This window comes from Nematolebias whitei, chromosome 15 (genome assembly GCF_014905685.2).
Source record: "Nematolebias whitei isolate Nwh7 chromosome 15, NemWhi1, whole genome shotgun sequence".
NCBI classification, from domain to species: Eukaryota; Metazoa; Chordata; class Actinopteri; order Cyprinodontiformes; family Rivulidae; genus Nematolebias; species Nematolebias whitei.
In genome coordinates this window covers 21,605,854-21,626,280 of record NC_056512.1, presented here as the reverse complement: position 1 = coordinate 21,626,280, position 20,427 = coordinate 21,605,854, and the positions used below count along the sequence as shown (strand labels likewise).

Sequence of the window (20,427 nt, the reverse complement as noted above, 5' to 3'; positions counted from 1 at the left end):
AGCTATCAGGAGATTTTGGAGCACTTCATGCTTCCATCTGCTGAAAAGCTTTATGGAGATGAAGATTTCATTTTTCAGCACGACCTGGCACCTGCTCACAGTGCGAAAACCACTGGTAAATGGTTTACTGACCATGATATTACTGTGCTCAATTGGCCTGCCAACTCTCCTGACCTGAACCCCGTAGAGAACCTGTGGGATATTGTGAAGAGAAAGTTGAGAGACACAAGACCCAACACTCTGGATGAGCTTAAGGCCGCTATCGAAGCATCCTGGGCCTCCATAACACCTCAGCAGTGCCACAGGCTGATTGCCTCCATGCCACGCCGCATTGAAGCAGTCATTCATGCAAAAGGATTCCCGACCAAGTATTGAGTGCATAACTGAACATGATTATTTGAAGGTTGGCGTTTTTTGTATTAAAAACACTTGTCTTTCATTGGTGGGATGAAATATGCAAATTTTTTGGGACAGACATTTTGGGTTTTCATGAGCTGTATGCCATAATCATCAGTATTAAAACAATTAAAGACCTGAAATATTTCAGTTGGTGTGCAATGAATCTGAAATATATGAAAGTTTCATTTTTATCATTACATTATGGAAAATAATGACCTTTATCACAATATGATAATTTTTTGAGAAGGACTTGTGTGTATATATATAATCATTTGTTAGAGTTAAGTTTTATTTCAAGAATTCTACAGGTGTAGTAGCGTCCATAGTGATTTTCAGTTTTCATTTTCTGTATTATAAATACTTGGTATTTTTTTCTTATTTATTTATGTGACCATATTACAGATTTTAATTTCCTTGTTTGGTTTAAAGGTAATTGTCTGGGAGACGACGGCTGCAAAGCTCTGAAAGATGCCATGGAAGGGATGAATATGGGCGAGTTTCTAGGATCACTCAGGTAAACGTCTTATTTTAACCAATGTGGTTTAGGTTTATTGTCTTATGCAGAGCAACACGATGTCAACAATGCAATGAAATGCTCATGACGACAAGAACTGTCTCGACTCAAAAAAAAAAACCAAGAAATGCCAAAGTATGCAGCAAAAATACAACAAAAAAACCTACTAAAATACTAAACAACATATATTTTTTCTAATTAGTTATTGAGCAAAAATCATGATTTTTGAACAAATACATTATGTAAAATTAGAACTTGCTTTAAAAAGATAAATAAATGAGGGTGCCTCGTCTGTCAGGTCTAGTAGAGAAGTTTAACATGAGTTTTGTGTCAGTGGGTCACATGACATGGAAATTATTGTGCAAAAACCACTGAATGTCTGATTTCTTTATGCAGTTTTGAAAATTTATAAAAGCTGATACATTCATTCAAAAGCAAACTTAAAGTTGCAGTATGTAACTTGTAAAAATATTTTTATAAAAAAGTTACATATGTTTTTTTTAATTTAACATGTTTGTTAAAACTGTCACTATGTCGTGACAGTACAAGACAGATAATCTTTGAAAAGATTGAGCTCTAAGACTTGAGGACTTGGTCTTGGATTAGGTGGTCTTGACTACAATACTACTTCATACCTCTTGAGTCTTCATTAATGAGTGTACACATCTTCACGGGGTATAGGCAGAGCGACTGGTGATTTACGAACGACCTAAAAAGGGGATCATCTTTGCGCCCGTTACTTGGAACTGTTTTGGGAGCTTGAAATGGACGAATTAGAGAATCCGAGTCTTGTTCACAAGCGATGGTAGTGTGCATCGGCAGATCAAAGCTTCATTTGTAACAATGAGGCCGTTGCTCCAGTCTGTTATGGGGAAGGAGCTGGGCCATAATGGATTTACTGGTGCGTCTACATTCCAGCCCTCACCTGAGCACTCGTTTGAAATGGGTCATGAGAGAATGAACAAAATCCCAGATACAAGTGGCTGAAATAGGCTTCACCCATAGGGAAAGGGCGGGAGCTCAGAGTAGAGCCACTAATTCTCAGCATCAAGAGGTCAGCTGAACTGGTTTGGACTTCTCATGATGCCTCGTGGATGCTAGTAGATGGATGGAAAGAAGGATGAACCAGAAAAAAAAAATTATGTAACCTCTTGAATTATAAAGTAAAGCCATTGTCAGTGGCCTTAAACATGCTTTCTCCTGAACAAGCAATTGAGCAAGACCCTTAAAGCATCATCAGGTTACTGTATGAACTGCCTGCCTTTAATGTTCTGCTGACCCGTTTGGGCTAGAAGATGTAAAGTCACATCCCCTAAAACTGCTCTTTGATGGTGTCTGAACTTTTCTCAGTGATGATGAGGGTGAGCTTGAGGAGGATGAGGATGAAGAGGAGGATGAAGAGGAGGATGACGACGATTATGAAGAAGATGAAGAAGAGGAGGAGGAGTTGGAGGAAGAGGAAGTAGAGGAAAGCAGCCAGAACAAGGTACGTCATGTAGTCACGTTTTTTTGTTGTTGTTTTTTGCAACAAAGGTAAACAATACAAATAAAACCAGAACTCGGTCTAAATAAATTATTTTTCTGCTCTTCTATTTATATCTTGCTCACCAGCATCAGTCTACACTGAATAGGTGACCTAAAGCCTCACCAGTGTTTTGTGCTCATTGCTTTTTGCGCCCACAGCTGTCCACTCCTACATCAGCCCCACGACCACCAGATGTCTCTTCATTCCTCATCTTTCCATCTCCTGACAAGCTGCTCAAACTGGGCGCCAAGAGAGCCCTGCTGGTGCAGCAGCAGGTAAACAAGGAGCTCAAGATGAATACACCAACACTAGAAGTTTACATATGATTGCAGAAATCTTTTAATAGCAGCACCTCAAAGTTAGGAGCAATTAGCAACAGAAGTAACAGAAAAATGAACACTTTAGGTTTACTAAAGGGTGGAAAGCAGGTTTATTGTTCTGTCTTCCTGTCTGTGTCAAGGTGGATTTGACAGATCCATCAAAAACTGCTGAAGCCCTCCTAAAGATCGCATCCGTGTACAAGGAGGAGAACAGCGACGTCAAGCACGCTGTGCTGGACACTATTGGTGAGATGATTATTCTACTTGTTGATTGGGTCGACACAGTAAGGTTCCTGTCTGGTTTATGATGTGCTGGGGCATTTGAGTTTTAGTTTTAATAATATTTTATTAATTATTTGACACAATGTGTTGACTCCAGAAATATTTAGAAGTGATTTTTTTTTTTTTTTTGCTTCACTTTTTCCCCAAACAACTCTTTTCTTCTTTGAGTTTTCAGTAAATTGTATAACAACAAATTAAATGTTCTAGTGTACGAATGAAATCTGGTTTTATTAAATCTTTTGCATTTTACATCAAACTTGTGCTTGATTTGATTGTAAAATGCAGCCCTAATGCTTAATTAAGACAAAACATTACTGGTGGTCCTTGGGTCATTAACAACTCACATGCTCATTCCATCCAGGCCCTTTAAGTATTAAATTACTGATAAATCAGCACTGTTGTAGCCCTGCTAAGAAAGAATTAATGTTGCTGTTGCCTTAGCTGATCAGAGTGCTTACCATCAGCGCGTGACCGGGTCTGATTCAAACTGAAACACAGCAAGAAGAGGAAGTGCAGCTTGGCACGGACAACTGCCACAACTGGTTAGCTTTGTATGATGAGATGTGCTCAGAGAATCCCAGGTTGGACTTGTACGTCAGCCTTTGTTTGTTAACTTTCACTTTGGTACCAATTGTAGCCTAGATTATGTCTGTGAAGGGTTTCATGTCATTTAGACATCGTTTCAACTCCAAAAGTCCCTCATCTGAGCCAAGTGTAGTGAGAGTTCATCCTTCAGACAGTGTGTCGCTGTAGGAACATGTAGAAACCAGCAGGTGCTACGCCAATTTAAAATTCCAGTTGAATTGGTTTTAAGCTAACACTTTTTGTATAAATTGTTTAATATAATTAACATTTATGTACAATAATTCACAAGTAAAATCGCCACAGAAACACTTCTTACAAAAAAGTAGAAAGTTTTCAAAGTCTTTGGGAGGAGAAAAATGAAAAGTCCTGTCTTTATTGCTGCGAAGGTTGAAATAATCAAACAGACCAGCCATCGTTATGAAAACATAATGTATCACTGGCTGCTCTTCACACTTCTGCTTAGAAAAAAAATGATCTTTGAAGGGATTTTTGTCCTAAGAGTTTGTGGCGAAGTTTGCTTTTAGTTTAAGTTGAATGTGTTTTTGTTCCCACAGATGGCCTTCTGAACAAAGCGTTCAGCACTCCGTCCTTTCAGAGCTTCAGTTTTGTTTCGTCTTTGTTAGTGCTGCTCGGACTCATCAAGGTAAGTTCTGATAAACTCGGCTCGGTTTCTTAAGTGTCTTGTCACTTTTTATGTCTCTCAGCAGCGTTACGTTTTATCTGTGCCGTTAACCTGTTTGTGCTTTCCGTTTTGTACTTGACCCATTTTTATATTCTCCATTCCCTGTTTCTCTACTATCCTCTGTGTGGTACAGAGTGAGGACAAGGTCAAGCCCGTGCTCGTGGTCCCGGGCCACCTCCACGTCTTGGAGCACATTGTTCGGCAGGATTACTTCCCCAAGGAGAGCGTGGCGGTGCTGGAGGCTTTTGTGTCCCGGTAAGGACGAGGTGAAATGAGCTAATCAGACGGCAGCTTCCAGGTACAAAATACACGGATTAATGTCCCGACTTCGGTGACGGTGGACGCACTCCTGGTGATGACTCATTTTGAAATGGGACGTGTGTGAAGTATTTCACTCAATCTGTAGGTCTTTGGGTAATCTCCAGTTTTTAATATATTTCTTAGACTTTCTTCTAATTTATTCCCACATTGGTAACACCAAGTTCTATTCCAATGCACACCTTGCGTTCAAAATGTTTACAGAAACAGTTCTTTTGTTACACCAATATGAATATTTGTAGTTTATTATGAGTGCAGTCCCCCCCACGCCCCTCCAAGTTTTTTGTATTTTGTATTCCTTTTTTTTTTTTTTTTTTACTATGAGTTCATGAGAGTCTTTATAAATAAAATTATTTCAATTACGGGAAAAATTCAAACCATCCTTCCTACTATCGCCTCTAGTTCCGTGTCAGATGAGACAACTTTAAAAATGTCACTAGAACCTGATTTATGTGTGGACTGTTTTGTCCTGATGAACGCTCTGAATTGTCAAAAATAATAGCTTCATCCAAACCATCCACATGTCTGCTAGATCCCAGCTCAACCAGACTATTTAAAGATGTATTTCCTTTCATTAATAGCCACATTTTGGATCTGCTTAATTTGTCTGTAATGAAACCACAGCATATTAAGATCGCTGTAATTAAACCTTTACTTAAGAAACATAACGTTGACTCAGGAAACCTTGACATGCAGACATGTTCCTGTTTTTAGTATTTTACATTGCTTTTTAATGTAGCTGTTTTTGTTACTTTTTTATATATCAGTTCTTTTATTTTCATTTTAAATGCTTTTATATGAATATTGTTTTCTGTTCCTCAACTGTGTTCTTTGTTTAAAACAGGTCTCTCTTATAAATGAGTCCTCGAGGAGGCTCAATGAGACTAACCTGTATAAATAAAGGTTGAATGAAGTTCCCACTTGTATAGAGAATTGAAGCACACTTTGAATGGGTATGTGTTAAAATCGTAACAATTAAAGCAGCTGATTTACTGGGTGGATACCCCGAACACTCATCTCATACAGTGTTGAAAAAGTAATTGACCTAGAATTTAATTAAAATATAATAATCCATGCTTTGAGCAGCACCAGCGACCAATCTGTTGAAAAATAGAAGCTTGTCTTAATGAGCATGTTTTTACATTTAGCTTTTCATCTAACACGACTAAACTACAGTTTAGCTGCAAATAGCTGGTCATTTCTCAGGGGCTTTACCTCTGTGCATATTTGTTCAAACATAAGAATTGGCAGCAGGAGTGTCACTCGTGTGATTCACCAGCTAATGGACCCCTGCAGGTCAATTTTGGTGTTTTCTTAGAAAAGATAATACAATTTACAAACTGCCTGTCGATACTTTAAAAGTAACAAGTGACGGAAGTCTTGTCATCGTTTGCAGGAACAGCAAGTCCTTAGAGTCGTGTGGAAACGCTCGGAACAGCCTCCAGTCGACACTGCACAGAGTCCGATATCAGAGCTGAGGCGGTGCTCTCATCCATCGAACTTTAATCACTCACGGACCTTTGAAAAGCAGAACACAAACCTAATTTTCTAAAAAGTTGGACAAAGCAGCACGAGACGACTTCACTGTAGCTGAGTTTTGGTGCTGTCAGTATTTTTTATTTTTTTACTTGGAAGCTGAACCTGAAGTAAAATCTGCCCGTCTGTTGAATCTTGACCCTTTTTTGTGTGGACATGGACGACTTTCACATCCCGAGGCCTCAACTTCAACATAATCTGAAGTTTGTGACGCCAAACTGCTCTGATCTTAGGATATTCTGGACTCATTAACTATTCTGTGTCTTCTATTTCATATCTAACTTTATTATTATTTTATACGAACCATTAACTAAAGTCACGAATGGGGTAAATAAATTAAAAAATATTGACCAAAACACGGTTGTAAATGAAAACAATCAGAACAACTGATGTTCATTTTTTGCTTTTGTGGCACAGGATGTAGTGTTTTGGGATTTGTATTGCAAAATAAAACTTTTTAAAATAATGTCTGATTTTGAATCTTTGCATATAATGATTAATTCATGAAAACAACCACACACAAAAAACTTAAAATAAAGTTTTTACCTCTGTTAATGTTTTAATGCTTTTGAACACAGACAAGACTGAGGTTTTGGTTTTTGGACCCGAGCATCTAGAATAAATTTTTCAGTCTTCTGCCCTCCTTAGATGACATTAATCTGTCCTCCAGCTCTAATGTTAAAAATCTTTGTTATATTTGATCAGGACATGTTTTTTATCCTTCACATTAAAAACGTTACTAGAACCGCCTGCCACCTTCGTAATATTACAATTATAAACATCTTACCTAGAAGTGATGCAGAAAAACTGGTTCATGCATTTGTCACGTCTAGACTGGACTATTGCAATGGTTTATTATCTGGGTGTCCAAATACTTCTTTAAAATGTCTTCAGGTGATCCAAAATGCTGCTGCCAGAGTCTTAACTGGAGTTAGTGGGAGAAAACTCCAGTTTTAGCTTCTCTCCATTGGCTCCCTGTCAAATCCAGAATTGAATTCAAAATCTTACTTCTAAACTACAAAGCTCTCAACAACCTAGCTCCATCCTACTTTTGAGATCTTGGTCCATATTTTCCCAACAGAGCACTTCTCTCTCTCAGACAGCAGGTTTACTTGTAGTTCCTAGAGTTTCCAAAAGCAGAACGGGAGGAAGATCTTTCAGTTATCAGGCTCCTCTCTTGTGGAACCAACTTCCAGTTTCTGTCCATGAGGCTGACACATGGTCCAGTTTGAAGATTGGGCTTAAGACTCTCCTTTTTGATAAATCCTATAGTTGGGGTTGGCTTGTTATGCTGCTATAGCCTTAGACTACTGGAGGACAAACTGACCTCATTCCTTTAAACGAATTGTTAAAATTGAATAGTTTTCATTTGATACTATTTCTATCTTAACGTGATTCTTGACCTGCCATTGTGTATCTGTTCTTCCTTCCTGTTTCTCTCAAACCCAGCCAGTCGAAGCAGATGGTCACTTGTCCTGAGCCTGGTTCTGCTAAAGGTTTCTTCCTCATGAGGGAGTTTTTTCTTTCCACTGTCGCCTTCATTCTTGCTCAAGACGAGAGATCTGTGATGGAGTTAAACTCAAAGCAGTCTGCTCCTCAGATAAATAATGTTATTAACTTATTATTTGTATATATGAATGTTTCTGTTCAATGTTCTGAGACGACTTCTGTTGTGACTTGGTGCTGTATAAATGAACTGAATTGAATTCAAATTGAGTTTTTTCAGATGCATTTTGTGTTGGTTTTGCTTTAGAGTAAAAGAAGATGTAGGCTCTGACTTACAAAGAAGGACATGTTTTAAATAATAAAGTTGCTCACTCGGTGCGCTGACCTCTGGCCAGGCTCAGAATATGAAGCCAGCGTGTTAATTTGTAGGGAGCTCAGGGGTCACAGCAGAAGAATTTACCAAAGTCTTGTCTGTTAGCTGCTGGTCCACAGAGGATACCAGCTGGACCCAGTGAAGCAGACCTCTGTAGATCGCTGCCACAAGGACTAAAGGATTCACATGGTTTTATTAAATTAACCAAGGAAACAAGTGGCTTCTGCGTCAATGTAAGTTTTTCTCTCCTTGATTTAATCCAACTCAGAGGCTGATCTTTGAATCTTTCAGTACAGTATCTGACACCTAATATTAATAGTAAATATAGTAATATGAAGTCTTTATGACAGAGGTAGAAAAATTATTATATACAATTTTTTTACCAAGTTTCTTGACTTTGCAGGTGCAGCTCAAGAAATTAGAATATGGAAAAGTTCCAGAGTTTTTGTCGATCACTTCAGAAAGTGAAACTCGTTCATGATTCATTACATAGTGAAATGTTTCAAGCCTTTATTTTGTGTAATATTATTGATCATTATGGCTTACATGTGATGATAAAACAAAATTAGATTATTACACAGCCAGCTGTTGGCACCTTTGTCAGTGTGGGCAGGAGCAAAGTCCTGCTGGAGAATGAAATCACCATGAAGCATAAATATTTCACTCCATGTGCAATGAATCTATAGAATAAATGAAATTCACTTTCTGAAGTGACTGACATAAAAATTTAACGTTCACCATTTTCTAAAAAAAAAAAAAAATTTTTTTGGATAGGTTTTCAAATACAAAACAAAAAAAGTACATTAAAAAAAATCACATCTGCTACTTTTGACTTATCGTGTTTTTCCAAAAACATTTTTACTGGCACAGATGCAGTTCCTCTTCACTGCAGTCTTCCTGCTAACTTTGAGTTCAGCGCAGAAAACACAAAAACCTGTAAGAAGATGTCCCAAAGCGTGCAGCTGTGATGACTCCAAACTCTCAGTGGTCTGCGTTGGCAAAAACCTGACAGAAATTCCTCAGACTACAGACGAGGTGAGGAATTCAAAGCACCTACGCTTTGCTTTTCTTGAACACTTTGAAGTGAGACCGTGAACATTTCACAGTCTTGAACATGTGTGTTTGAGTCTTTTGGGGCCACCTCAGTGCATTCACATTGTGTGAAGTTGTGAGTACATGTTTTTCTCGTTACACTTTAGGGCAGGGCTATTCAACTGGTGGCCCATGGGCCAAATCAGGCCCACAGGTGAGCGCACCATTGGGTTCATTTTTAACTAAAACTAGATTTTAAACTATAATACAAACTTATTTAATGACAATAACTGCTGGATATCCAACCCCTGAGCTCTTGGCTTTCAGTAACCGTGCCCCCTCGAGCAACTTAGTTGCTTTAGAACCTCATCTTGATTTGCTTGTAAAATTTGCTGCCTCAGAAATATGGTTCTGTCTCACCGTTCTTCCAGATTACGGTAAGACTCGACCTGAGGGATAACAACTTACGGCTGCTACCAAGGGGTGCGTTCCTGCGCACGCCCTACCTCACCCACCTCAACCTGCAGCGCTGCAACATCCTCAAGGTAAAGGAAGGTGCCTTCCGCACTCTTGGCCGTGTGGTGTCCCTAAACCTGGCCAACAACAAAATTGAGATCCTTTACCAGGTGAGATAAAGTGAAGGACACTGCTCTGCATTCAGACTTAAACTGAGCTGGAGACAAATATGTGTGAACATTACAGGAGTCCTTTGATGGCCTCTCCTCCTTGAAGGAGCTGCACCTGGATCATAATCATATCGAGGAGATCCAGCCTGGAGCCTTCACACAGCTCGGCTTCCTCAACATGCTGTCTCTCAGTCGCAACCGTCTGGTTTACATCCCCAACATGGCCTTCCAGGTATAGTCAGAAACCTCAAGCAGGTGTGCTCTCCGGGACACTATTCTGCAACAGTGTAACTTCTCATCCAGGGCCTGCAGAACATCAAACGGCTTCGTCTCAGCCACAACTCCCTGAACAACCTGGCACCGGAAGCGTTCGCCGGACTGTTCACGCTTGGTCGCCTCAGCCTGGACCACAACGAGCTGCAGTTCTTCCCCACACAGACTATGACCAGGTGGGACCATTTGATCAGTTATCACGGGTGTGACACAAGTTCAGATTTAATATTCTAGTGAAAATAGGAGCTTTGGAATTATTACATCATGCAAAAAGTTAATTGACATAATTGCTGGATTAATACTGGCAAGTATGACCATTAGGTGAAAAAAGAAGGCTAAAAGGCAAAGTTCAGCTCTTTTAAAATGGGGTTTTATGGAAAGGGCATGAAGTAGTTTTAGGTATTTCTTTTAATGACCAAGCTAATGCTGTTTTATAAGCCTTAACATCACTGTCAGTTTAGAATAACACACATGTTCTGACAGAAACATTACATTGTTTCTATTGGAATGAAGTGCAACGGCTAGATCCTGATGTCGTCTTTAGCGCTTGCAAATAAATACATTTTTAAAAGTAGAGAATGTTTAATAAATAACCATATAATGAAAAATTGATGGTGATGTAAAAGTTCATAAAACAGCTTTTGCATGCATTGTTTAAGGACGGGAGTTGTTTTCAGGTGGCAGTAATTCAGCTGTTTGCTCATCTGCTCAGTCAGAATTAAACTCTGTTTCTCCAAAGTGAGGTCGCTCAAAGAGCTATCTATAACAGGTAACATATTAATTGTTCATAAGCTTTCCACAGAACCACTTCTGAGCTACCCTTTTATTTTGTTCCTCAAATTCTGATTGTATTGACAGCTGAGATTATATACATACATCTGTATAACATGTCACGTTTTATCTTTGGCTTCAGCTATTTTTATAAAATAAATTAGTAACACATCGACTAATAACTAGCACTTTTGTAACAAAAGTGACCAGAAACAAAACGGCTGACAGCTTCTTTTTTTTTTTCAGACTCTAAAAGGTGTTGAATGTTTTCAGGTGAAAAGTGTAACAGAATCAAAGAATATCTAGAATATGTTTTATATTCTACAATCTCCTAAAGGCTCCCGGAAGTCAAGCACCTGGACATGAGCTACAATCTCATGACCTACCTGGGGGAGGAAGCTGTCTCCATGGCGAAGCTCACCCACCTGTACCTGCATCACATGTCCCTGCAGGACCTGTCAGACCAGGCATTAGCCCACGCCCCGCTTCTGTCCCACATCGACCTCAGCCACAATCAGCTCCGTTACCTGGAGCCCCTCTCAGGCCCGAAACAATTAGCCATCCTCAAATTGACTGGTACGACTCTGCAACTCTTTGCCTGCATTAATGTCCTAACTAAGAAATTAAAAATATTCAAATGGGCAATGATTTCTATTAAAGGCAACCCGATCTACTGTAACTGCTTTATGAGGCCCCTGAAGGAGTGGGCGACCACTGGAGGTGTGAAGCTGCTGGGAGCCTGTGCTGGACCCCCTCACCTCGCTGATGAGCAGCTGCAGGCGGTGGCTTCCCCGGATCTACGCTGTCGAAGCAGAGGTGAAGCGCTGGAGGAAGAGGAGGAAGAGGGGGATAAAGGAAATAACACAGTCACAGCCAAACCCAGACGGCCAGTCAAGTGTCCACCAAACTGTGAATGTGATGTGAGTGTTTGGGATGTTGTCTTTTCATTATTTGTCCAATACAGACACATTTTATCAGGCTTCATAAGAGTTTCACCTTTTTCATTTATGAAGCTGTAAACAGTCCAGGATGTGTTAATGAATATCTCCAAACAAAATCACTTTAAAACGATCTCTGTTAATTTGATTAAGATTGTTGCCTCAGATCAGGGGTGTCAAACTCACTTACAAAAGGGGGCCAAAACCTTTTTCAAACTAAGGGCCGGTTTCAGAATCTACATTAACTCAACTTTGATACCAACATCTTTTCTTGGTTCCATGTTCCTTAAAAAGAGTTTCATTGGTTTCATCTGATGCTCTCTGTTGCACTTTTAACATCATAATCAAAGATTACTGAAAAAATTAAACTGATAAAAGTATTTTACATTTAAAATAACATCTTGGGCGCCAGATAAGATGTCAACGAGGGCCACATTTGGCCCCCGGGCCTTGAGTTTGACACATATGCCTCAGATGGAGGAGTGTAAGTGTCTGGGCGTCTTGTTCACAAGTGACAATCATCGTTGCTTCAGTCGGTCGTGGTGAAGAAAGAGTTGAGTCAAAAAGCAAAACTCTTGATTAACTGATCCGTCTACATTTCAACTTTCACCTGAGGTTTGGATCATGGATGAAAGGATGAGATCCCGGATACAAGCGTCTGAAATGAGCTTCCTTCGTAGGGTGACCGTGCTCAGCCTTAGGGCTCCATCATCCAGGTAGAGTTTGGATTTGAGCCGCTGCTCCTTCACATTGAATGGAGTCAGCTGAGGTGGTTCAGACATCTGATTAGGAGCCTCCTGGACACCTCCCTTTGTTTTGTTTTTTTGGCATTTCCCACTGGGAAGAAGCCCAGGGGCAGACCCAGACCTCACTGGAGGGATTGTGTATCTTCCCTAGCCTAGAAACACCTTGTGGGTCCTCCAGGAGGAGCTGGAGAGTATCACTGGGGAGAAGGATGTTTAGGTTTCTCTCCTGGACCTGTTGCTCCCTTGACCAGACAACAGATAGCGGTAGAAGATGGAGATAGAGAATTTAATTCAGTTTTCACCAAAGCTCATGCTCAATAATCCAGGTACAAATCCAACAACGTTCAGTTAGGTCATCTGGATGGTTCCTTTGTTTTTTTTGCTGAGACGTTTCGTCCTTCCTCCAAAGGACTTCTTCAGTCCGATGAGCCACAAACAAACACAGTTGCTTTTGTATGTCTAGCACCAGGCCATTTTACTGCACTTTCTCTTAGCAATCTCGTGGAGACAGAAGGCAGGAAAAGTTCTTCTTAACAGATAGAAACTTTAGACAGAAACCAGACTGCTTCAACAGATTGGTAATGTGACAACTGTTGTATTAGCAGATATAACAATAATCAATGAACAGTTTTAATTGAAGATGCACTGTAATTATGTTTCTGATTCAACCTGCAGACCGACGCCCATCATGCCACATGTGAGAACCGGGGTCATACCAAAGTCCCACGAGGCTTCCCCACCACAACGCAGCTGCTTGACCTCCGTGGCAACCATTTCCACTTCATCCCTTCCAGCAGCTTCCCAGGCACCAGCCAAGTTGTTTCTCTCCACCTGGACTTCTGCAAAATCCATGAAGTCGAAGGCGGCGCATTCCAGGGCTTGAAAAACCTGCTTTATTTGTATCTGTCCGATAACAGTCTCACATCCTTGGACCCAAAAGCCTTTGCTGGAATCCCAAAGCTCACATACCTCCACCTGGAGGGGAACCGACTGTCCCTCTTCCCTGGTTCAGGTCAGTATAGTCCTGATGAGTATTCACACTTAAATTTGAGAATTTTACACTAAGTGAACTGTATAAATATTTTTTTTCTTTGTGGTTCTCCTGCAGCTCTGTCACTTTTACCAAATTTGTTTGTGTTACATCTGGAGAGAAACACCATCTCCAAATTAGAGCCCACCGGTTTGCTGTCCTCAGTAGCTCCTACACTCAGGGAACTTTACTTGAGCAACAACACCATGACTTTTATTGCCAAGGGCGCTCTAAGCTCAGCGTTCATCGGTACTCTTGTCTTGGATTCAAACCAGCTGACCGAGGTGCCTACTCACGCTCTGCTCCAAGCTGTAAATCTGGAGGAGCTGAACCTGTCTGAAAACCTGGTCCGTTGGGTTGGACCAAAGGCATTCCAGCCCGTTTCACACAGTCTTAAAAGGCTTTTCATGGATCAGATGGGACTAGAACAGGTACATCTTAGATTATTTGTTTTAGCTTATTTAGCTAACTATTACGCAAGTCATTTTGTCTAGATGCGACTTTATGAGAAATGCATTATAGTTTCTTGCAATGAAGCTGTCTGGTTTGTCGCTGTCCAGATGTCCAAGGATGCATTGCTGGGTCTGGGTCCAGGACTCAAAACTCTCACTTTGAAAGGAAATCAGCTAAAGAATCTTCCTGATCTGGGTTTACTCACTGGTCTTGAGGCGATCGACCTACGAGACAACCCTCTGCTGTGTGACTGTGATCTGCTGCCCCTTCGCAGGTCAGCGCAAGAACTGTACTTGCAAATATGCTGTATAAAATCCTCGTTCAAGGGAACACAATTACTAACCTTAATTTTAAGTATTTGAATGTGTTTTTTTGCTCTTTATGTCTTTTGATAAGGTGGATGGAGAATGTGAGTTTGGAGGTGACAGCAACTTGTGCCCAACCTCTTGAGCTCAGAGGTCAGCAGGTCAGGGATGTTAACGTGTTCATGGCCTGCCCAGAAAACTTCACTCCTCCAGATGAAAAAGCTGTTGTAGCACTCAGACCTGCAAAATTAAAGAAATCCAAACATGGTGCCCTGAAGATTCCCGGAGAGAAAACTAGGCCAGAAAAGACCAAACTAAGCAAACCGTCCAAAAACCCACGTCAGAGAAAGCCTGCTGCACCAAAAAAGACCAAGAACCAGCAGACAACAAATATGAAAACCTGATATTTGTGTTTGGTTTTTTTTCTTTGCCAATTGCTCTGTCAATGTACCAGTGATTTGATGCTTTAAAACTGAGGAGAATTAAAATAAAAGATTTCAATATTACTTTTTGAAGTTTACATTCGTATTTTTTTTCCCCATTTAAGCATACTGACAAGCAAAGAAGGACAAGTCTGGGTGAAAACTTGGTGCATAATAATAGCTGGACAACTTTTAACATGTGGGAGAAAAATGTGTCCAATATTCTGTAAACTACCTGCGGGAGAACTGAAGTTAGAAAAACAAAGGGTTGCTTTTAAAAGAACCCTTTACGGTGGATATATTTATTTTTCAATACAAGCTTATTTAGGGGTAATATCATAATATAAAATAAAAAAAAATGAAAACCTTAACAATTAATGGCCATACACATGATTTAAGGATAAAAACTTCCACTTGATATTCATCACGGTTCCATGGTGTAATGGTTAGCACTCTGGACTCTGAATCCAGCGATCCGAGTTCAAATCTCGGTGGAACCTGACTTTTTTTTTTTCCAACCACCAAGTTAAAGCTACATTTTTCTTTAAAAAATAATTACACACACATTTAAAAAGCCAATCAGTTTTTTTCCTTTGCTAAAGTGCTTATTTTTTACAAAACAGTTTACATTTATGCAAATTTGCGACAAATGTCGTACTTCCGGGTATAACGTCAGAAGCTAGTTCCTGTTCGACAGATCAAGATGGCAGCAGCGATGGATGTTGACACGCCGAGCGGCACTAACAGCGGGGCGAGCAAGAAGCGTTTTGAAGTCAAGAAGGTAGTGTTGTATAAATTTATTCTGCGGCCTGATAAAAAAAGAGATGGTCTATGTCGTTAGCAGCGCCTAAAGGTTTGACCTAGCATTAGCATAGTGAGGCTAATTGCGTCGTTATTAGAATGATGCTAGCTGTGTTAGCCTACTGTAGAAAACAAGGAATGAATTGGCGATTCTTTTGTAGGGACTCAATGTATCAAAAGTATAAATCAAACATAAAACACCAAGTGACGTGACAGATATTACCTACATTCACTAAAAAAAACTAAACAATGCGCTTATAAAGCGGAGAGTCGTTCTTAAATATACATCTTTACCGGTGTTAGTAGATATGCTAAAGTAAAGTTAGCTTAGGAGCACATTTCAGAATTAGGCAAAATATAACATATTTAAATGATCAGTTTAAATACATTCGTCTTGATCGATGTATGTTGTTTATGTTCATGAAATTTAACAAACCAGATGCTCCTCCAGTTTTAACAGAGCTAACCACATTCTGCTAGTCTTGAGACTTTTCTGTCAAACTTCCTAAATATTTTTAGTCAGAAAGTTTCATTTTCATAACACAGCACAGGAACATGTTCCACAGAGAAACTTTGATCATCAAAACAATAACTGACAGAAAAATAAAAATTCACCAAACCTTATTAAATATATTCAGGCATGTTAGGAATACAATTAAAGTTTGTCATTTGTGTTTCTGTATCAGTCATTTCTTATTCATGTGTAGTCAAATTTACTTATTTTCTGTAGAAAAATCTAATTTCATTCTGACTCTGCAGATAGTTTGTAATTTCTTGTTTTTCTTTGTGTGGCTCCTTAAAAGTTTACATAAGCATTAAAAACTTTTAATTTTGTAAAGTTGTTTCCTTATTTAAAATATACAGAAAAATTAGATTAGTCTTTTTCCTGTGATTTCTGTTTCAGTGGAACGCGGTTGCGCTGTGGGCCTGGGACATCGTGGTGGATAACTGTGCCATCTGTAGGAACCACATCATGGATCTCTGTGAGTTCACATCATTTTGGACATTTTAAGCCATTGATGCACATTTTAGTTGTAAACACGAGCATGCACATTCAAATAGAGGGGTCTTTGAGCTTCATTATTCCTCCCATCAGGCATAGAGTGTCAGGCCAACCAAGCTTCTGCAACATCTGAAGAGTGCACCGTGGCGTGGGGTGTCTGCAACGTGAGTTTCAAAACAGATGTGGTTCATCTTTAATGTATGAAGTGTCCTGTTCTTAAGTGGGTTAAATAAATGTTCTATTAAAATGCATTAATTCCAGACTCTTAGCAGGAAGCATCTCTGTGCAAAAAAATTTATCTAAACCTTATTTTAGTTTCTAGTGTTTGTCCTGGTATTACTGCTCTCGTACACTATTACATAGTAATATTACTATACTACAGTAGTACATTACTGTTCCCTCATGTTGTATTAGTGTGGAGTTTGACAGACAGTATAGTGATTATACCAACTACAAAGGCTGATAATGGTTCAACCTTTTTCCCACAGCACGCCTTTCACTTCCACTGCATTTCACGTTGGCTGAAAACCAGACAGGTGTGTCCCCTGGACAACAGAGAGTGGGAGTTTCAGAAGTGAGTACAATCGATTACACCTCATATGAGGAATGTGTGTAAAATATTGAGTCTTTATTTTGTCATTTTATTTCCCCCCACAGATACGGACACTAGATGTTATCTTGTTGACTGGTTCCTTCTGCGAGCATCAGCCTCACCGCTTCTAGATTTTTCCTCTGCTTCTATAGCTTGGCGTTATTTTACATTTTGTTTTGTTCTATTGTACTTAAATAAACAGTAATGTTATCACTTTTTGCAGTCTGTGGGATGTCATTTTTATATAAAAAATAAATAAAAATGAAAAGAGATGTGCTTCATTAACAGATTCAACATCTAGATTGTGATTTTAAAAAAACTAGCCTTCAGATTGACTTTGATGCCTGAAGACCCACTATGGTTTCAAAATATTGTAGCATAATCACCTAAATATGCAAAATCACTATTTGAGCGTATAATGGTAAATTGAACCCAGTTTTTTTAAAGCAAAACTTCTAATGTAGTTTAGAATTCATGTATTTTGTAGAATGTTGCTAATAAGGAAATTAAATTATTCACTTGTCCTAATCAATAAAACGTTAATTTCTCAAATGAATTCAGGTTTTCTGCCTAAAACTAATATTACTAATAATACAATACTAATATTATATATTAATATTATAATACTGATAGTATTAGTCATTTAAAATCCACACAACTGTAAAAAAAAAAAAAATCAGTTAAATCAAGGATGTAAAAACAAAAACAGCCTGTTTTGCATCAAGTTTTATTGTGTACATTTATTTTCCAACAGGGTGAAACATCAACACTTATTTTTTTTGCATTTAGAACAGATCTGATAACAAAACGTGCCGACGCTCTCGTGTGAGGTTCGGCTGTGTTCAGAGAGGGAACAGAGGTTAAACCGCGTATTAAATGGCTGTAAAAACACTAGTGTTAATGTAGAGGCCTGCGGTGCGGCTGTTTTAGACGTAAAATAAAAAAAAGTCGACCTGTTGTTAAATAAAGCCCCAGCTGAGACGTGTTGTCCACGTATCGACCTGATTACCAACCGTAGAGATGCTTTGTTTAGATGTTTCTAACTGGCTGATTAAGAACATTTATTTAAAAGGTTGCCCAACTTCTCACCTCACCAGTTGACCCATCGTCCCCCTTTAACTAAACACAGTGAAAAATTGTCGAAAAGCGTTGCTCTCTGGATCGTTCAGTCCCGGTGCCCGGCTGTTTACGGCTGCGGGGGAGCTCCGAATTTGGAACTCAGCTTGGTGACGAGGGCCATGACTTTAGGATTGTTCTGGTACTTGGAAATGTTGGCCGGGTTCTGTGCCACATCCTGGAAGGCTGCCATCACCTCAGGGTCCTGAAAAGAAAAACACTTACTGAACTGGTGGATAACACGTAGGAATTCAAACTACAGTAAACAAGCAGGCTCATCAAGTTTTAACCCTGGTTAAATATTAATTTATTAATAAAAACTTAGTTCAAACTCTCAAAACATTGAATTAAAGTTGTATTTCAGTGAGAGATTGAATGTAGTTGAAACTTTTAAAGGTCAGGAGACTTCATGAAAACACAAAACGATCCACGTTAGCTTGAAGTGAAACCACACTGAGCCTGAAGTGCAGGTGACCTGAGACAATCTCAGACATGGTTCAAAGATTAAAATTAAAAGATTAAAAATTATTATAAAACAATTTATAATCCTAACGTTCATGTTTACCAGGATGCAAATGTCTACTTTATCATTTCCAAGTGGGGAAATTAATAACTTTCCACAAATCTAATTTAAATTCACACAGGCCTCCAAACGTCAGTGTTGTCAATGGGAGGAGGAACAAACTGTTTCTCTACATACGAGTTAGTTTTTTACCGTTCTCCAAAAAGTGTAAAATATCAGCAGTTTGTTAGGTTTTTTCATTTCAGATTGGAATAAACTTTTTTTTATATATATAAACAGTTCATACTGAGTTGTGTTATTCCAATTTTAATCTTCATTTGATTCATCAAGTAATTTCAGAGCTCCGAACTAAATGTATTTGGTCCTAAAAGTCACAAATGCCTCTGATATTTGTCACGTGGTCTAAAATCACATGACAAAGTCACGATGTCGAGCAGGACGTCACCTTCATGGCGTTGAGCAGCTCGGGATCCTTGAAGAGATCGCCGAGATCGGGCATGCCAGCAGCACCAGCTCCACCTGGGAAACCACCGGCACCTGCAGAAAAACAAACTCATGACCTGAAGGGGAATCGAACAGCTGACCTGTCAGTCCATCTGTCAATCAGACGATGCTACCAAGTCTGTTAGGACTTGTAACGATAGGAGGAGATGAAATATAAAACAATTTGTCTTCGTGCTTCCTCCCTCCTACCTGGGAAGAATCCAGCTCCAGAGTGCCGTGCTTCCTCCTCCTGCGCCTCACAAAGAAAGGAGCGAGTCAGTGACTTGTTTCATGCAGACGTCTTGATGAAAAGGTTTAACGTGTTAAAAGTTCACCCTCTGAGCCCGAGCGTGCTCCTCTCTGGCTTTCTTTATGCGCTCTTGTTTATCTTTGATCTCCTTCTCTTCCCTCTTGCGCTCATATTTGCGTCTGTGCTCCTGGATTTTATTAGCCTAAAACAGAAGCGACAAACGCAACAACTAAAACAAACCTCTTTGACTCGCTGTAATTTTATTTAAACAAAGACATCCGCTTTGATTCAATGAATCAGATTTGCAAATAAGTCTTAATGTGACAGAATAAGTCAGAACTGCTTCCATCCACCAGGAAAAAAAAAACTACTTAAATACTGTTACAGATGCTAAATTTAAATGTACCGTGTAATGTACCGTTAGTAATTTAAATGTACTATGTAATGTTGTATGGTACCTTCGGCTGGACCTCCTTTAGCAACGCGCTGGCATCCTCATCGTAGTCCAGTTTACAGGCTGTAGCCAGATCCCTGGCAGCCTCCTCCCAGTGACCAAGCAGCCTGCAAAACACACACACGCACACACACACGATTACCAACAAACGCAGCTAAACTTAACTCGCCTGATCCAGGACCGCTTTAGTTCTGCTTCGTCTGAAACATCAAACCAGATGTTTGTTCTGATGTGAGAAAAGTTTGTTGAGATAAACTTTAGTGCAGATTAAATAGAAACCTTTTTGGAAAAAAAAAAAAGAGCTAACAGGGTCCACAGGGAACAGAAGCATCTCGTCACCACTACAGAAAAATTAAGAAACTCTCATTTGAACATTGAGTAATCACAATTTAGTGTTACTGCTGAGTCAGCATTCTCACTACACTTTTTTTTTTTGCTCTTTTCTTACTTTTTACAATTTAATCACTTCTGCATACTTAAGTGTTATTTTAGCCATTTATATATCAAACCATTCAGCTTATTCAGGAGAAGGGACTTTAATTTTTTTTTGTAATTTTTACAAGTTTTAGAAAGTTTAAAGTTTTATTCACAGGATTTTTCCTTCAGTTCTCTGAAACACATTGCTCTCT

At 39.4% G+C, this 20,427-nt stretch overlaps 4 protein-coding genes and 1 non-coding gene across 6 annotated transcripts in view; 4 read left to right on the top strand and 1 right to left on the bottom strand.

Annotated features, from left to right (window-relative positions):
- Positions 1 to 6,562, top strand: part of rangap1a (RAN GTPase activating protein 1a) — a 12,201-nt gene extending 5,639 nt beyond the window's left edge. For both annotated transcript variants that reach the window (XM_037689471.1, XM_037689470.1), the window contains exons 10-16: positions 829 to 913; positions 2,264 to 2,399; positions 2,597 to 2,713; positions 2,899 to 3,004; positions 4,180 to 4,268; positions 4,441 to 4,562; positions 6,022 to 6,562. In XM_037689471.1, coding sequence (XP_037545399.1) covers positions 829 to 913; positions 2,264 to 2,399; positions 2,597 to 2,713; positions 2,899 to 3,004; positions 4,180 to 4,268; positions 4,441 to 4,562; positions 6,022 to 6,103 — 737 coding nt within the window. In that variant the 3' untranslated portion in view covers positions 6,104 to 6,562. The remainder of the gene's footprint in view (positions 1 to 828; positions 914 to 2,263; positions 2,400 to 2,596; positions 2,714 to 2,898; positions 3,005 to 4,179; positions 4,269 to 4,440; positions 4,563 to 6,021) is intronic.
- Positions 6,563 to 8,850: 2,288 nt separating this feature from the next.
- Positions 8,851 to 14,558, top strand: chadla (chondroadherin-like a). The gene is made up of 10 exons (XM_037688491.1): positions 8,851 to 9,015; positions 9,444 to 9,638; positions 9,715 to 9,870; positions 9,942 to 10,087; positions 11,020 to 11,258; positions 11,343 to 11,602; positions 13,042 to 13,378; positions 13,475 to 13,827; positions 13,957 to 14,123; positions 14,246 to 14,558. Exons 1-10 carry the CDS (start codon positions 8,851 to 8,853, stop codon positions 14,556 to 14,558), a joined length of 2,331 nt encoding a protein of 776 aa, XP_037544419.1.
- Positions 14,559 to 15,004: 446 nt separating this feature from the next.
- trnaq-cug lies at positions 15,005 to 15,076 on the top strand. Its single transcript has one exon. It is a non-coding gene; the product is annotated as a tRNA-Gln (tRNA).
- Positions 15,077 to 15,263: 187 nt separating this feature from the next.
- rbx1 (ring-box 1, E3 ubiquitin protein ligase) lies at positions 15,264 to 17,169 on the top strand. The gene is made up of 5 exons (XM_037689469.1): positions 15,264 to 15,357; positions 16,282 to 16,360; positions 16,474 to 16,544; positions 16,869 to 16,954; positions 17,038 to 17,169. Exons 1-5 carry the CDS (start codon positions 15,280 to 15,282, stop codon positions 17,048 to 17,050), a joined length of 327 nt encoding a protein of 108 aa, XP_037545397.1. The 5' UTR covers positions 15,264 to 15,279; the 3' UTR covers positions 17,051 to 17,169.
- Positions 17,170 to 17,694: 525 nt separating this feature from the next.
- st13 (ST13 Hsp70 interacting protein) overlaps positions 17,695 to 20,427 on the bottom strand; it is a 10,571-nt gene continuing 7,838 nt past the window's right edge. The window contains exons 9-13 of the mRNA XM_037688875.1: positions 19,803 to 19,905; positions 19,430 to 19,546; positions 19,305 to 19,344; positions 19,057 to 19,148; positions 17,695 to 18,293 (exon numbers count right to left, since the gene is read on the bottom strand). Of these exons, the coding sequence (XP_037544803.1) occupies positions 18,159 to 18,293; positions 19,057 to 19,148; positions 19,305 to 19,344; positions 19,430 to 19,546; positions 19,803 to 19,905 (487 nt within the window). The 3' untranslated portion in view covers positions 17,695 to 18,158. The remainder of the gene's footprint in view (positions 18,294 to 19,056; positions 19,149 to 19,304; positions 19,345 to 19,429; positions 19,547 to 19,802; positions 19,906 to 20,427) is intronic.